The sequence below is a fragment of the Tetrao urogallus genome (assembly GCF_951394365.1).
Source record: "Tetrao urogallus genome assembly, chromosome: 1".
Taxonomy (NCBI): domain Eukaryota; kingdom Metazoa; phylum Chordata; class Aves; order Galliformes; family Phasianidae; genus Tetrao; species Tetrao urogallus.
Genome location: NC_136813.1, coordinates 23126454 through 23145396, shown reverse-complemented (window position 1 = coordinate 23145396; position 18943 = coordinate 23126454). Strand labels below are relative to the sequence as shown.

The following is an 18943-nucleotide window of genomic DNA, read 5'->3' as shown; positions in this document are numbered from 1 at the left end:
TTTTTTTTTTTTTTCCCAGTGGTATCAGAAAATTACAAAGTTGTCTGAAAAACCAAAATCAATATGTTGCAAAACAAACTGAAACCAGTTTATTTTACCCACCAAGTGCAGATCTTAACTTCCCAAAGAGTTTTTTGAGGGACAGACATATGAGATTTCAGAGACTTCAACTTCAGTAATATAAAGTTTAATGCTATCCACCATTCTGGTTTCATCCAGAATGGCCAAGAAGGAAAACAGCACAGGATGGACACGTTAGAGTGTCAAACATTAGAGAGCTCTTTCAGGGTTCCTGCATGCACTTGAGAAAGATGTAGCTGATGGCAGGAATCACAGAATCATAGAATGGCTTGGGCTGGAAGGGACCTCAAGGATCATCAATCTCCAGCCTCCAACAACCCCAATATCTGATACTAGACCAGGCTGCCAATGGCCCCATACAATCTGGCCTTGAACACCCCCAGAGACAGGGCATCCACGTCCTCTCTGGGCAGCCTGCTCCAGCATCTCACCACTCTCTTTGTAAAGAATTTCCCTCTGATATCCAATCTAAATGTTAACTGAAATGTCAACTTAAAACTATTTCCCCTTGTCATGACATTATCTACCCTTGTAAAGAGTTGGCTTCCCTCCTGTTTGTAGGCTCCCTTTAGGGACTGGAAGGCTGCAATGAGGTCACCCCTCAGCCTTTGCTTCTCCAGGCTGAACATGCCTGCCTCCCTCAACCTGGGTTAAGCCACACCATCTTTGACTACATTTTAATTCCAATCATATGGAGACTGAAGTAACCTCTTTGCCATTCTGCAATGGATGTGAGGTGCTTAAGAAAATGGTGGAAACAAAAAGGCCAAAGGAGAATTTGAGTAGGTCACTGGGATATGCTTTTTTAAATTATACCTTTCAATCAGGCCAGACTTCAGTGTGACTATTTGGAGCCTCATCTCACTAGAAAGGTTCTTCCGGGATTCAGCTCCACACACTGTTAGCTATGGACAGTTTGAAGATGCTACTGCCCTATCCGTGGACATTGGTCTGATAATGGCTGCTGCCAATCAATGTGCATTTATGTGCTTTTTTAACTATCATTTATTCAGTACATTCACTGCCTTGGTGCCAAAGCAAATTCCCATTTATTTAGAAAATAAATACCAAACAAGCTTGTATGCTGAGATATGAATTTTCTCAGATAACTGCAAAGCTCCATTAATTTTAAATGGTCATGCTTTCATGTTAAGACACTAGACACCACCGCCTACCATTATAAAATGCATTAAATAAATGTTGTCATTACTTGCATACAGTCTAGTATATCTGTCTTTACATTTCAGGCTTTAAAGAACTTTCTGCTTTTAATTTATTTTCTGGAATATCTGGTAAAAACAGGAATAAAAAAAAAAAGCGTCAATACAACAATACAGAGAGAGTTATATATACTTTCAAAATAAACATGACATCTACTAGATCATCAAAATGTTAAATGCTTCGTTACTGGACAGAGAATGTCTCCTACTTTCATAAACAAGTATTTATTTTTTCAAGATATTTTGTCTTCTCACTACTAGCAGTGTATTTTCTTTGCTAATCTTCATGGTGGTAATAAGGATGAAGTTGTGCTTTCAGTTGTTTACTTGGCGTAAATAAAAGCTTAAGAAGAGGTTTATGCACTACTGACTGAGAGGGCAGGGGTTAGATGTACAAGTGAGTGAACAAAAACATTTCCATGAATTTCTCAAAATTTCTGATGACAAGTTATGCATGTAAGCAGAGCCACAGGAGAGTTGAAGAGCCTCATCATGTCATAAGATGTTAAATAAGGTGCAGAGACAGACAGATAGACTTCAATCCTACAAGCTGCCCTGTGGGAGCAGATCTTTTAAAGTCAAGACATCGAAGTCTGCCCATGTAAATCAGGACCTTAAGCTATGCTAATCCCTTGCATTCATGGTGCTTGACACCTGTTTTATGCTTTAAAAACCATTGCTCCTTTGTTTCTGCATTTTTCTACTTTTTTGACTTCTCATCATCAAAGTTTTAAATGCAGAAGATGGTTTTGTACACATTAGCAACAAATATTTTATATCAATGCAATTTTGCCCATCTGTAAAACCAAACAAATACTGTGTACAAAATATAAGCTTTGCAGTGCATGAGGTGAAAATCCAGCTATAACAACATAAGAAACCAAATGTTTTTTTCAGTTCTGCTCCTGAAAAAGCACCAAAGAAACAACTCACTACTAGAAAGCAACATGGCAAAACCCAGAATTACACTGAATTGAATTGCTTTCTATAACATACTTCCCTCTAAAATCTGTAGATTTCAGAGTAATTTCAAGATGTAAGAATAAACAAACAAACAAACAAACAATAACACATCGCCTGGCAATGTATAAATTATTACTATTTTGCATACAGCAGATGGTAACTATCTGGGGGAATGGAAGATTGTGTATACAGCTTCATCACAGCAGTACTCATCTAGCAGCTGTTGCTTCTTCACACTTTCCACCTAATTTCAATTGTCTTATCCAACGATTGGATGATATTTGAGAAATAATGATTCAAATTAGCAGTCTTAATAAAAACAAATACAGAAACTGGAAGAAAACATATATCAAGGTAACTAGTACTTTTTTTCTTAAGATTTCCTGATAATGCCATTTCAGATGCACACTCAATGTACATACTTATACTATGCACAAACATACAAGCATAAATGTTTATATGCAGAATAGCAAACATTTTCTGTGTTGGCATCATTTTGATTATGATTTATATGATTAACACAGAACTAATCTGAATTATTTCTATTGTCCATCTAGCAAGCATTTTCATATCCATAAACATTTTTCCCACATTATCTGGTTGAAAAAGATAGATTTTTTTATTGTGATTGTGATGCAGTCTTTTTCTTTAGCTTTTTAGTTCTAGTAAGTGAACTTACTAAAAGTAATTAATTATAAAAAGTTTCAGAATTTAAATTATAGAATATACATTATGTTACGATTTTCCATATAACAAGAGGCTATAAAATATGAGTATATTAGTAAATCCAAGCAAACAAAACACCTTGGGACATCTGTTTCATCACTAGCTAATTAATTCTTGCTTCTGAAGGGTTCAAATTCTGAATCATACCCTACAATTTTTGGCAGCAGTGAAAGATGAAAAAAGTACCATTTCTTGTGAGATGACAGCAGTCTTTAGAATGAAACAGCATAAACACCTACCTCCCTGAGGACAGGATCAGTGATACTGTCCAGGTTCACAGAGCCTTCATATGTTAGGTAGTGGAAAACATTGAGTGCGCGCACTGCTTCTGGTCCCCGTTGCTTATAGCCAAATATAAGGTCAATCCACTGATGAAGCTGACATGACACAAATTCGCTTTCCAGGGCCTGCAAGTGAAGTTCAGAGTAAGGCACTAAATTCCATCTTGCGCTTTTGTGCTTACATTACATCTTACCATCTCCTATTAACTGAGGAATCATTACATTTTCTGTTCAGGCTTATCCAATTCATTTGAAATCTTTCAAATATTAAAAAACAGAATTATAATGGAAAAAGAAAAAAACCACACCAAAATCAAAAACACCTAAAAAGGCATTTTTCTTTCATTCAACTTTATATCAAGGTATCTTTCTTTTCAGCCACTGACTTTCTCCTAGTTGCAAAGGTTTAATAATTAATTTGAGCTTGTCAAATAAGTTAGATAATTCGTCAAGATATACTGATAAAAGTGAGAAAACAATTTCATAAACCCGATATTCCTCCACATTTTTCTGACTAGTTATAATTAGCCTTAAATCTTAGAGGGAAACTTGAGGTTTACAGAGCGCACTGACAAAATCAGGTTCTCAACTCTCTGTGTGAATTTTCACTTATTTCTCACAGGAAAAGATTTTTTTTCACATTCATTTCTGACACGAGATTGGTCCACCAGGGAAAATACAGGACATTACTTGTTTAGAAATGTCTTCAAGGATTGTTACCCTGTTGCTTAGCATATGGAAAGGGACTAATGCTAGAAAGAGAGAATGATGGCAATATTATTATTATACAAACACTATGCCTGTATCAAACTATTTGCATCCTTAGTAGATATCATTGCCTGAAATGGAACTTACAAAGCCTGAAGGCATTACATAGCTCCTCCTTATCCCTTCACAAAGCTGACTCAGAAGGTACGTTAGATGCTCTAATTCTTTGATTCCCAATGCTACCTTTAGAGAAGGCCTCAGATCAACAGGAACTGGTACTAAAATGAAGATTCTTGTTCCACTAACAATGTTTCTATATGCACCCTTGCCCAAAATACATCAAAATTGTGCTTTAGTACAGTTTTGTATACCTAGCTCCCTCTGATCAGAGGAGATTTGGCTCACTTCTTAGATCTGAGCGCTAACTTCCAATTAGTTAATTTGAAGAAAACTGATAATGAAATCACAGAATGCTTGAGGTTTTCAGGGACCTCTGGATGTCAACTTGTTCAGTCCCCGCCTCAGCAGGGACACTCAGAGCAGGGTGCCAAGGGCCATGTTGAGGGGGTTTTGGAAGATCCCCAAGGAGGAGCCTCTGGGTAGCCTGTGCCAGTGCTCCATCACTGCACAGCACAGAAGTGCTCCTGGTTTTCAGAAGAAACCTCCTGTGCTTCAGTTTGTGCCTATGGCTTCTGGCCCTAGCCCTAGGCACCATTAAACATGAGCATGGCTCTGTCTGAAGAAAAGAATACCAGTCTTAATACAATTTATTATGTAAACATCTATGTCAAGCTTACTGTCTTTCATCTGCACACAGGCACAGCTGACAGCAATCTGTTATATAATGTTATCTAGCACTTTTAATTTTTAAAGATTATGTTTTGTTGGGGTTGGTTGTTTACTTGCTTTGTGTTGTTTTTTTCTCTTGAGTAATCCTAATTCCTTCATTCAGGCAATCATTCCCCAGTGCTTCACATGGAAGAGGAACTCTATGCCATGATGGAAAACCAGACCATTCTCTGAAAAAATCAGTGAACACTATTTCTGAGGAAAACAGATGTGAAGGCTCAGACTTCATAGCTGACATGGAGCTCAGTTTTCAAGGGCTGAAGTTTGGGATTCTACAAGAACCTACAAACAAATGTTGCAGAGAACTGTATAAAAATGTGTTACTCCCTTCCCAAAATCAAAGGCCATCACATGCAAATTTTGCCTAATCTTATTAAAATACATTAATAATAAACTACTCGATTTCAAAGTGTGTCTCTAAATAAATAAGTAATGTCAGATCCATAATTATATTATTTTGCATGTGTGCAGCATATAGTCAGTAACTGCATGATCTTGTGTGCTCTTTTTTCATAGATCTTTTACCTTATTCAGCTTGAAAGATGTTAGCATACAAGGACAAAATTAAGTATGCTACCATAATCATGAATAAAGCATTTCCTAACCTTTAAATGGTCAATTTTTTATGTTCCTTTGTATGCAAGAAAATTTAGAGCAGGATTTTAAGCCTGCTGTCTTTCTAGTATCCATCTTCAACCAACTTACAATGAGCAATCCAATAGTTCTCTTTCTCCTCCAAACTCTGTATTTTGTAAGGTTGGCTTGTGGCCATTTATTAAAAAGGAGATTATGAAATGACATGTTAGGTGTTTGCAGTGGACAAAAATAGCATTTTTATTTCTCAAGTATGCAGATAACATTTCAGATAAATGATGGAATTTTGAGTTAGAAGCACACTATTTAAAAGTTGGACAGTAAATCTGAAATAAATAAAGAAATAAATAAATAAAAAAGCTTGGGTCAAATCAGCATATTTCAGCCATTATCTTCTAAAACATCCTCTCCCCTATGGTAGCAGAATCGAACACTTATGTTGTGTTTCCCTGAGGCAGTTTCAACTTGCATGACCAGCCGCTGCTCAACAGCTTGTCATTCCAGAGAAGGTCTCAGTGACCCTGGCAGGTATGAAGAACTTCTATTTCACAAGGATCTGCTCTTTAATAACTTTCTACACAAATGAACTGGTTTTCCACAGCAACATGTCTTATCCCCTGTCTGCAACACTTTAAGCAGATTTATTGTACTATCTTAAGAGGTCTAAAGCTTCTTTAAAGGTCTGTATGCTTAAATGGAAAATACGTAAGAGACAAATTTAGTTATGTGGAGCTATACTTTTCTCAATTGCACGCAAAAGTGGAAGCCCAATGTGTTACTGTCAGGGAGACTGTGAGGATGCTGGTGTGGCAAGGACAATACCTGCCAGGCGCTGTGTGGTGGACAACTGCTGTGGCAGGGATTTTGGCAGAGGCACCTGCAGAATCTTCTCCCTAATTTGCACTGAAGTACAAGCTGCTCCCCTTCCATGAAAGTCCCTCCTGAAAATTTATGAGTGCATCACTGTCAGCTGTACATGGTTTGGTTTTTCATGAATATGCAATGCTTAGTAGGGGGTAGGGTGAGAGAATTTTCTGTGTAAATACAATTTGTAGGTACAGGAGTAACAACATGCAGAAAAAGACAAATATTTCTTTAAGGTAAGTAGGTGATGGCCATAAGGAAGACAGTGTTCAAGAAGATTGTGGCTTTAAAATATACTGGAGGTATTAATAATAATTATCACCTATATAATTATATGTCCTCTTGGACACCAAGTTGAACATGAGCCAGTAATGTGCCCTTGTTGCTAAGTAGGCTAATGATATTCCTGGGCAAAGTATCACCAGCAGGTGGAGGGAGATGATCCTTCCTCTACTGAGTGTGGTGAGGCCACACTTGGAATACTGGGTCCAGTTCTGGGCCTCCCAAGTACCAAGAGTGACATGGATATACTGGAGAGAGTCCAATAAAGTGCCACGAATCCGTTGAAGGGACTGGAGACTCTTCCATATGAGAAGAGGCTGGGAGAGATGGGACTCTTCTGCTTGGAGAAGTGAAGGCTCAGAAGGATCTCAGTGTCCATAAATACCTAAAAAAAAGGGGGGTGGGGAGAAGGCAAGTGGATGGCATCAGGCTCTGTCCAGTGGTGCCCAGGGCTAGGACCAGAGACCATAGGCACAAACTGGAGCACAGGAATTTCCCTTTGAACACTGGGAAAGCTTCTCCCAGGCATTGAAGCAGTGGCACAGGCTCCCCAGAGGCTGAGGACTATCCTTCTTGGGGATCTTCCAAAGTTACCTGGACATGGCCCTGGGCACATTGCTCTGGGTGACCCTGCTGGAACGGGAGCTGAACAAGATGGCATCCAGAGGTCCTTGCAAATTCACCCATCTTGGAATGTTTTCTGGTAGTTTTGTATGAAGCTAGGAGTTGGGGTCAGTGATCCTTGTGGGTGTCTTCCAAATCAGGATATTCTGTCATATTATTCTATTCTGTTATTCTGTCATTATTATTCTACATCTTATGTAGAAGTAAAATTTTAATAAGTATATAGTATATGTATTAATAATGATACAGCATTATTTATGCCTTTCTAAGAGATACAAACTATTAAACAGAAATGAGGTAATATCTAGCTTGTTTTCTATTACAATTAATAATAAAGAACTCTCTAGTGAGAGAAAGATAAATATTTTGAAGTAAAGGAATTGTGTTTTTTCTGTGTTTGCCTGCAAGCATATGCACACATGTTCCACAGGCTGAAAATCAGACCTGTAACTGTTGTAAAATACAAATAGAAATTAGTAAGTTGATCCTTATGCATAAACTAAGTGAGATTAATATTAGCCAAGTTACTGCTTAGTGGAATCGAGCTCTATATCTATTTCCAATTTAAATTCTGGGCAAATGTAAGAATTTCATATATCACTCCTCAGTAAAATTTTTAACTAGAACACGTGAACCACAGAATCATAGAATGGCCTGGGTTGAAAAGATCATCTAGTTTCAACCCCCCTGCTATGTGCAGGGTCACCAACCACCAGACCAGGCTGCCCAGAGCCACATCCAGCCTGGCCTTGAATGCCTCCAGGGATGGGGCATCCACAGCCTCCTGGGCAACCTGTTCCAGTGCGTCACCACCCTCTGAGTGAAACATCTATGAACACCTATGCTTTCCACAAGATGTCTGATTTAAGGAACCTAGGTAATTGCACTTACAGTGAAAATTTCTTTCTCTTAAATTCTGAGGTTTCTGAAGGATGAAGGTAGAAGCTTTCATCCTAATTTGGAGTAAAAATTATGTTTCGCAAAGATTCCAGTAGAAGACACTGGTTTTTATTTTAATGCAAAACGTATGTTGCGTAAAGTATCAGGAGTTCTAACACCCTTCTAACACACAGGCATTTTGCCTTAATCAGTGTTTGGTGTTTTTTTGCGTGTGTCTGGAGAATAGAAAAGCTCTGAATATGCAGATTATCTCAGCTTAATATTTCACTTACTCTTTCAGCATTTCTTGTACCATTCAAGGGGGTAAAGTCTTTGACTCTTGCTGCACAATAAAAAAGAAATACTGATACCTGGAATTTGTTCTGTTTGTTTAAGCAAATTAATCTTTTAATAAAAGAGAAACAAATGTATTGTGCATATTTGGGTTATTCTAGGGATGTCTGTGCAGGAACTGATCCTTTATGTAAGCAGCTTCAATACGTAAATAGATTCTTCAGTGATATAGAAAGCTTTAAAAAAAAAGAAAAAAAAAAAAAAAGAAAAAAAGAAAAACCCACTGTCATTTCCCAGTAAGACTGAAACACCTGTGAGCTGAATGAATTTAATTGCATGAAGAACCACTTCATGCAATTGGCCTTTTGTGCCTTGGCAAGGCACAAAAAAATCAAACATGCTACGACTGATGAAATAATACAGAATCTTAATACAAAATCTTATATACTGCCTATCTGCTAAGAATGGAATGCCAACTGCTGCTGAACGGTGAGCAAAAACGATAAATCTCCCTGATCCTTGCAGCACAGAGATTTCATAATAGATGTATCTAATGACCATTGAAAAAGCTTTTTAATTATGAAATACTATGCATGCTTCTGAATAGCCAGAGATCTGTACAAAAATGCAATTGGCAGCAGAAGAGTTTAAATAAATCATTTCAAAGACAGAAGGAGAATTCAATCTTAGTAACAGCTATGTAATAGGAACAAAATATGTATAAGAAAAACAGGACACCATTCAGGCTTTCAAAAAATATAATTTGCAGTGAACGCACTTTACTCAACACTGTAATTTGCAATTTAATATGTGTCTAAGCCATAATGAAAATATCATTATAATTAACTTTGAATTACACAATATTGCATCTTTTGTTTCCAAATTAAAGACTGGTTATTTAAAAAGCTCTGCTTCAGTGTTTAGCAGTGGTGTTTCCTGCCTTGATTTAACATGCTTGACTTACTGCCTGAATATGCTCTATTTCTGGCTCTCAGGACTGCTCAAAGTCTGTAGGGATTGAGAGACTGAGCAGGACTACAGATGCACATCTGTGGAAGGTTTTATGCGTGGGTTTTTTTTTCCTGGTAAACTGGGAGATTATGATTGATGAGCCTAGCATTAGGGTAATGTTATCAGGGACACTTTCTGCCTCCGTCCTTTGTGCCATCACCGAGGTCAGACCATAATCATGTTAGCATTGAACATAGTGCTTTATTAATGTTTCATGAGTAAGTCCATAGTAATCAGTCTAGCTTTGTATGGATAAATAAAACTGCTGCAATGATCCCTGATGTATACACTGAGACTTTAGAATCTGCTGTAATAGATCTTAAAATAACAGCACTGAGTGCCTTTTCCACTGTTTATAGTATGTCTAATTTTCCAAAGTTTAAAGCAATCTTTTTTGATGGGAAATCATTTTTACTTCCATTTCTGTATTTGCTTAGAAACGTGTAACACCTGATTGAACTATCAAATGAAACAACCTAAACTTGTCGGCCCTTTATTAATTAGAACAGAATTTTAGTAAGTTTTGTTAACCAACTGGTTAAACTACATCTTTTTATATCACTGTGTCTCTGTGGAGTTTGCTAAGCTCTTCTCTGCTTGCCCTTGTGAGCTGTTATTAAAAGAAAATATTTACCTTTGTAAATGGACAAGTAGGCTTCATATTCGTATTTACCTCCACACAAAACTACACATAATATATGTGTATATGCTGGTAGTGAGCAAAAAAAATATGCATGATCAAATAGAAATATTGTCAGGTAGGAAAAAATAAGTTTCCACTCTATGTGACACAGTGTACCACATCAGACCCTATTCACTGAAATGAAATGACTACCACTGACTTCATTAGACAAAGGATCAGGATAACGCTTACTTGAAATGTTCTTCAATTTTCTGTGGCCATCCTGTAAACCTGCTCTCGGCTTGCTTTGCAAACCTCATGCAGAAATCCCAGACTTGCACAAGCTTGCTGTGTTTTACACGTCAGCACCAAAGCGGGGCTACTTTTTTTCTGGAGAAGGATTCTTGTGTAACAGGCAGAGCTTGGCCTGGTAATGACCTAACTGAATAATACATCTGCTGACCAGCTCAGAACACAGCTCTGACATTAGGTAGAGAATGTCAGACTTTCCAATTCTATTTGTTCCCTGCGTTGACCTATCTGTTTCCAGTGACCAAAATGAAAGTGTAGTGGCTATCTGAGCTAATAAACCCTATGTGAAGGTTTTCCTGAAAATATATTACCTGTTTTATCTTAAAAAAAAAAAAATTCTGTGACTTCTTTCTATACTTACTTTATGCATTTTTTCAGTTACTTGCTACTCCATGATAAGTTTCACAAAAAATTACGCACCTAAAACACTATTTTAACATCCCAAAGTTCTTCATGTTGCTTCTAGCCTCTGAACTGCTTCCAAATGCAAATGCTTTGTCTTCTAGTCACCCAGAAGTGAATCTAATATTCCAGGTGCAGTCTCAAAAGAACCATAGGCAGGCACAACAGAATGCATCTGCTGTGATGCAACAACTCTCCATAGATGGCATCCAAATACACTGGTGCTATACAGAACCACTCTATATATGATATAGAACTATATCTGATTTAATTGCTGCTCATTATCACTCCTCCCTTACTGCTGCTCTCCTTCAGTACTATTTTTGTTTACAGACTTCTGCTTCTCATTGAATATCTTTAATTCTTTCCTTAAAAGATAATTTTCAGTGTGCTTTCTGCATCTAATTCAAGTAAATCTATACATCTTTCTCTTGTTTTCTAATCCATTCCTTAGAAATTTCATCAGACTGCTCACTTCAAGACAGTATGTATCTGTGTAGAACTTAACTTCGATCTGGTGATCCTGTTCCTGCTAAAAGTAAATGTTAGGAAGAAGGAAGGCAATGCAGAAAACGCCTCCAGGTAGAATTGTATAACAGCAGGACAGTGCTCACATGTGGGGACAGGAGTGGAAGGAAGAATAGGAAGAGTGGGATACAAAAATAAGATCATTTGTGTTTTTAGAAATTGGCAAAGTATTCTATTAGTTGAAGTGGAGAATCTTAACACCAGCTCATCCAGTTTACAGCAATCTGAGCATACGTATGGATAGAAACAGTCATTAGTGCTACTACAGCTTAATATCTAAAAGCATTTCCAGCTTTTATCTACCAGTCTTCATTGAAAGAGTAAATAAAGGGGGATAGTTTTGTACTTTAAATTTTCTTCAACAGCTGCTAATATCTCAGAACAAAATTTTCTATAGAGAACTCCTATGCTATTTTCTAGAAAGCAGAAACCAACTAAAGTTGAAGACTTTCTTCAAGTGTTCTCTTAGCACATAGGTCTCTTTATCCTCATCTTTGTGGAAAGATGGAAAAACACAAGCTAGGACAGAAAAAAAGGAACATCCTTTATAAAATTTCACCGAAGGGAATCATCAATATGTATCTCTCACTTTATTCCCCAATAGATGACAGCTTGTTTTCCCTTTGCCACTGAGGTATTGAACTTCTGTTCTTAGAGATGTCAAAACCAAATTGCTGATCAACTTCCCAGTTCAAGTTTCACTGCAACCACAGTCCAAAAAAAAGGGTTCTGTGCAGTGACATGGGCACCCTGGAGATGCTCACCTGTGACTGCATGTGTCACACTTGAGAATGGTAATGGAGGGCAATGATCCTTTCAGTTCACAGTCCCTTTTTTGTGGTAAAATTGCATTTGAATTTATTGCTAGCAGCTATGACAATTGCTTGTTTTTAGAAAGTGTGTTACATTATACACAGCTATAAGTGAAAGCTGCCAAGAACAAGAAGGGAAATGTTTTTCAGTTTCATCCTGCCTATTATGGACTATTCCTCGGAACACATTTCTCATGCTTTGTTTAGTGCATTTCATATCTGAAGTGATGAGGTTGCCATCACTTCCTTAGGAGACTGTTGTACATATGTCAAATCATTTACTGTTCCACACATCCACTTCTAAATCATAGGAATAAATTTGTTTTTGTAACATTCCCCTATTCTTTTGAACTTCATACAGCTATTTTTCCACCAGCCCCTTAAGAACAATTTTCTTTAAATACACATTTCTTGAAATTAAATTGCCAAACTGATCATAAGAAAAATAACACTGCTAGACATACACTGCTACAACAAAAGCCCTGTAGAGAATAATGAAACAACTGAATGGCTCTGCAACTGTATGGGAACCCATAGCTTCAAAAGCTATATAAACAACATAGACAAGACACATTTTAAGAAAGATCCATTTCCAAAAGACAACCATAACTTGAACTATTGCCATTATATCAGAATATATCTATCATTTTATCCTTAAAATGAATATAAACAAACATTTCGATTCTATCATTAACCAAGATAATTATTTATGACATTAAAGCAAGAAAAAAAAAAAAACAAAAACAAAATACTGATATAGATAAGTGTTTTTCATGCTTAAATCTGGTGGACTTCATGGTAATTTACATCAAATCATTTCTTTCAAAAAAGTCTACAGAGACTGCAGTTATTGGCTAATATTCATACTTCTGTACTTCCAGCTCATCTCTGAATGGGAATGATATGGCTTGAGGAAGGAATGTAACATTTCTTGCAACACACCACCACTTACAACAGCTTTTGAATTTTTCATTTGAAAGCTGGTAAAGAGAAACAGACTTAAATTTTTCAGGCTGTCCTGCATCATCCAACTTATGCCTCTCTGATGCCTTCCCATGAATAACTGAATAATCTCATGGAATCTCATGCTTTCTCAAAAATAATTAAATTTTGTTGAAAAATATCCTTTCTTTGAAATAACAGAGAATGCAAATTTTCCCTTACTTTCTATTTCGTTTATTTAAGCCTAACTCTAAAGAGATGAAAATTAAAATTAAAGAGAAATTAAAGTGCTACTTACCATCCTGTTGATACGGACAAAGTCCTCAGGCTTCTTGGCCCAAGGTGGGAGCTCAACATCATTCACAACAACTTCATCTTCTCTGATTCCTAGATTATAGCCGTTACTGTTGACAAACATCTCTGGTAGATAGTAAAATTCTGGAATTAATTCCTAGGAGGGAGAAAACACACAATAAGGCCACATTATAGAGCAATGCTGGATAGTGCTGATGGAATCAGGTGCTATTGCAGTATCCATGAAAGTACTCTTGTTTCAATTTTGTTTCTGCGTATATACTTAAGATTTTTTATAATCCGTTTTCTTGCACTTGCATTCTTGAAGTCTTTTACAATGAAACATTTAATCTTGTTTTCACCTATATGTGTTCTGATGAAAAACACAAGTTTAGAAAAACAGTGCATATAATTGAAGAAGTCCTCTTCAGAATAACACATACTAGGAGCTATACGGTGACCCTTCAGTACCATAAATGAGGTGGAGGTTTTACAAGTGTGGCAATTTGATTATGTATATAAGGGAGTAGAATTTAGGGTGAAGGAACATTTGTACTGTAAGAAAAAATAAAAAATGCATGAAGAGAAAAATGTCAATAGAGCATACGTTCTTAAAAAATACCTAGATACCTAAACAGGGAAAGTTCAGTAACAAAATGGCTAAGATGACTTAATGTGTTAATATATTATAAATAAGTTAGAGAGGGAATCTTCTCCTAATTTCCTGATAGCTAAATAGAAATGCATTTTGATGTAAGAAGCATCTCCATATGTTACTGCCTATTATTTTAGCAGAAAGTATTGAACTGCAATAAAAATAAGCTTTAAAGCCCACCATCTCCTTTCTAATATCCAGGTATGGATTAAATTCTCTAAATTCCCTTGTTAAAAGCATTATGGTATTCAGTTGTGTAACATGATCAAAACTGATGTCACAGCACCTGAAACCTGAATCTCTTTGTGGTCCTTTCAAAACTGCAGATATGCAGAGTGTAAAAAAAAATTACTGCAGACACTCACTTATCCAATTAAATCTGCCCTACATGTCCATAGAGAACAGAGCAGCTAAAGCATAGATGGTCCTTTCAAGATCATCATAAAACACACATATATGAATGTTTATGTTACAATTTAAATTATTTTGTCCTCTTTCAATCATTTTTAATATACTAAAAACAGTCATTTTAGGTCTGCTTTAATGGAGCCCTAAGAAGAAAGAACAGTCCTGTCAGTTGGAGAAAAGTAGACACAGATTTCTATATTTCAATGAACAGCTACTTATTTTGGACTAAGAAGTGGCCAGAAAGGGACATGTCCTACAGTACAAAGCACTAACTGACAGCCCAAGAGCAGTCTCAAAGACCAGCCAAATTCAAAAGGACATAAGAATGCTGAAATATTACTGGTTCAAAGTTATATGAAAGCCAATATTCAAATGAAAAATAATTTAGTAAAGAAAAAAAGTATAATGCTAAACTAAAGCGTATTTCTATTTTGGATAAAAGATTTGAATCACGTTCCACTCTTTTTTAATAATTTATTTTTTAATGCAGTATGGTTGTGTGCCAACCCATAATTTCAAACAGCAAGCATGTTTATGATTCTATCAAAGATATCTAAACAAAACTTCTCTTCTTCAGCTTAACACATCCCAGGATCTAACTGTGAAATTTTACATCTACCATACCTGTATGATTTGTGTTACTCAGAGACACGTTCAGTGTTTAACTGAATTCTAACCTTCTGACTTCAATGGTATCTTGAAACAAAGGGATTTAAGTCAATGAATTTTTTTAATGGTATTTCCATTTAGAAATTTTATCTTTGTTGCTATTTCAGTGTAATTTAGTGTTCCCTTGCCTGGAATAGCAGAAAACATAAACAGAAATAGGATAAATAGAAAGCGTGTGATTACCTTTCTTCGTAAGATTTATTGTATTGTATATGTTTAGCCTGACCTGTTTTATTCCTGTGCTATGGAAACTAAGCAGTGCCAGACTTCCAAATCGTACTGAAACAGCCCTCTCTAGAACCCTAATCATTTCAGTTATGCATCTCCTTTATTTTTTTCATTCCAGTCAGTGTAACAAAACTAAACATAGCATTTCAGAGATTTGATAGAACGACTCCTACAGTCGCTCTTCAGTGTTATTTTTAGTGCAGCCTACAATCATGTTTACTTACTTGAATACTACTTAGCATAAATTAAACCTTACAAAAAAATGCAAACATAAGTGCATGTGCCTTTCTCAGTTACGTATTTCCCATACTTTGCATTAACTGTTCAGTTTTCTTTTGTATCACTTTATGTGCCTCTTAAATTTCGTTGTCTCCACTACTGGCTATACTACATAACTGCATCTCTTAACAATGCCTCGGGTAACTCCATCTTCTCTCTTCCAGATAAGAAATGAGTATATACTAAAACATAGGCCCATTGCAAAGGAAAAAACAAACAATAGGCATCCCATAATTTGTCAGTGGTGGAAAAAAATCTCCTAATTCTGCCTTCAGCTATTCAGAAGCATGGAAATAAAGCCAGCCTAGAGCAGTGTGATAGGAAGGATCATTTTTTTCCAGATACTTATTAATGCATGTATTTCCACTTTGCTACATTTAAAAATGAAAAAGCTGTCCCTTCTACCTGCTTCTGATGGCGGGGGCTGGGTGAGGATGGGAGGGAAATACTCTGTCCCAGAGTCCCTGAGCATGCCTTGCTGCAGGCAGCATGGGGTGGAGGGAGCCGGAGCGCAAGGACAGAGCTGGGAAGCTGCTGGGAAGGCAGGGACAGCAGGCATGAGCAGACAGCAGGGAATCTCAGCAGAGACAGAAAGATGACAACTAGGGCCCTGCGAGAATTGTGCTAACCAAGAAGACACTGAAGGAATGAACAAAGGAATATGCTAGCAAAGGATGGGCTTATTTTCAAAACCTATTTGTATTTTTCTCAGCCAGAGGCTGTTTTCTCTGTTTCAGAAGCAGGTTTGCTTCAGTTCATATTTCAGTTAAGCACACAGGTAGACAGAGACAGTTCTTTGGGTGTTTTCCTGTTAAGGACAAGAAGAAATATCTCAGTGTTACTGCTTGCTGGTTACACTTGAAGAGGTGACCTTGCCCTTTCCTCAGATTATACAGATGCTTGTCCACCCTGTTGTTCTACAACTTGACTGTTGGCAACTCCACACTACTTCCATCAGCTGACTCCAGTATTTTCCATGTAAGCAAGTTTCACCTAAGGCCTGGCCAAAATCTTTCATTACACAATCTAAGATGATTTCCCCTTGTCCTACCCACCGATCCATTGTGGATATGGAGAACAGATTACTCTTTGCTGTTTGCAGTTTATTACATTTGGAAAGAATTCTCATGCCAGATTCACATTTTTTCAGTGCTTAAAAATAAGTACAAATGACAATGATTTTACCTTACGTATAGCTACTTAGCTTAAGCTTTAGTCACAGATCTGTAAGACAATCTTCTTGTCTTCCCAAACTATTCATTAGAATATATTTTATTCCTTTTTATACAGAATGGAATTTGTCATATAACATCAGTTCTTATACCATTTCCATTCTTTGGAAAGGTCATTTTTAAACTCAACCTTATACAGAGATTAGCAGTGGAAAATGCATTCCAGTGACACTAGGTACACGAGTGGATGGGACACAGAGGACCTTTTGACTCCTATCCTGCTCTCCACTTGACTTGTTTGGTAAGCGGATCCTATTTCACCACCAGTGTAACAAGTGGTAAAACATCAGTGTAAACCCAGATATGTGCAGGGGCATGCTTGTTTGCAGCTACCATGATTTTGAAAAAGTTGTTCTTTTCTGTTATGTTCCTACATCAAGCTAAAAACTTACATGAAAGACACATCTCTAAATATTGTCTACCTAAGCTATAAACATTGAGTCAGCCACTGTAAAACAGGTCATAAAGGAAAACATAATGAATAACAATGTAAAAAAGTTTTCCCAGAAGTTACATTAGTTTTCAGGCATAAAATGAGGGAATGAAAGGAAATAAGACACAGAGGACGAACACTGAAAAAAAAAGTGCCTGGTATTTTTGAAATATCCACAGACAATTAAGAAATGTACATGCATCTTGTTATTGCGTGCCATTCATCTGATATATAGTGTTGCATTAACAGATACAATTTAGTAAATTATATTTCTTTCTTTGCGATTGCCAAAACATATCAAAGGATCTAAATAAATCTTGCAGAGTACATGAGCTGTCATGGGTAATTTCTTACCACAGTAAATATCTAGAGTTCAAAGAGTTAATAAAAATAGGGATTCTGGTGATCTAAATCCATTTGCAGTAATTTCTGTCTAGTTGTCCTTGACATTTCACAAGCTGGTAACCTCCTCTGTTCCCCTTTCATTCACACTTCTAATAAGACAGGTTAGCTTTCTATCATTTAATAGTCACCACCTCTCAAACTGTTCAAGAAGCTTAGCTCTTTGTAGGTGAAGAGCAATGTAGTAAAGCTACTGAGGAGTGTAAAAAAAGGCAAAATTAATATTACAACAGGCACTTATTGTCTGTAAATGCAATCTCTAGTTTATTTTAATAGCTATACTAAAACCCCAAGGTATAGTTAACAGTATTATACGCCTTGTGTCTTCACATAAGAAAACATCCCCAAATGCATGTTCTAATTTACAAGCCTGTGACAAATCCAAGCTGCTGAGAAATTAAACTTTAAAAATATGTCTTGGAGTGATAGAGGACCACTATTAACACTATCATAATAGTATACCACTTGCATCAAATCTGACGTTTCTGTTTAATATATTTTGTTAAGGGTATATCATTTTATGGCTTCCCAATGAAATCAAATCTAACCCAGACGTTTTCACTTTTCTAATATAATTCACTTCAAGGTTTTAAAGCTGCCCTTTCCTTTTTCTTTCTTTCTTTTCCTCCCAAAAGGTTGATCCCCTGGCATCCATTAATTCCACAAGAGCCCAGTACTGGGTCAATGAGTCACTCATGAGTACCTCCATTAGCTGTGTTAATTTACACTAAGGCACCTTAATGACATTTTGTCAGAGTTACCTTCCTAACTTCTAAACACACTATTCAAAAAGTAATATAACAAGTTTGAGAAGCATTAGGAAAGATTAGTGCCTGAACAGGAGGTTCTCTGGAAGTCGGAGTTAGCAAAAACTGGAGAGGGGGGTAGTGGGTAGGAAGAAATGTGAAGGCTGACTGGGCAAGTTATGGTCATTTCTGGGTGACTTGCTTCCTCAAAGGTCACTCTGCTAACACTCATTCCTCGTCCAGCTTGTACTGATTATCTCGAGAGAAGGTCGATGTTGATAAAGGGAGACACAATAAAATAAACTGTGTTAGCCAGGTCCTCCCCTGGGTGTTACCACACTCGTGTAGCACACACTGTATTAATTCTATTTCACCCAATATAGGTGAACAGGTCTCCTAGAAAATGAACCCAAATAGTTCAAATGTAGTTAAAAATTGTCTAAGTAGATCTTTAATCATCTCCAGATTGATAATCTATTGTTTGCTACATTTTTCAAAGGTGGCATATTTCTTGTTACAATTCAAGATGTATCAATAAGTAGAAATCATTGCTCATTGTTCTGACTACTGACACTGCCCCATTTTCTTTATCTCAGCGTGAAA

General features: G+C 36.8%; 1 protein-coding gene across 3 annotated transcripts in view; it reads right to left on the bottom strand.

Moving 5' to 3' along the window:
• Positions 1 to 18943, bottom strand: part of NBEA (neurobeachin) — a gene marked incomplete at both ends in the record, with an annotated part of 460977 nt that overhangs the window by 44669 nt on the left and 397365 nt on the right. For all 3 annotated transcript variants that reach the window (XM_079549697.1, XM_079549699.1, XM_079549698.1), the window contains 2 exons: positions 3230 to 3397; positions 13293 to 13445. In XM_079549697.1, coding sequence (XP_079405823.1) covers positions 3230 to 3397; positions 13293 to 13445 — 321 coding nt within the window. The remainder of the gene's footprint in view (positions 1 to 3229; positions 3398 to 13292; positions 13446 to 18943) is intronic.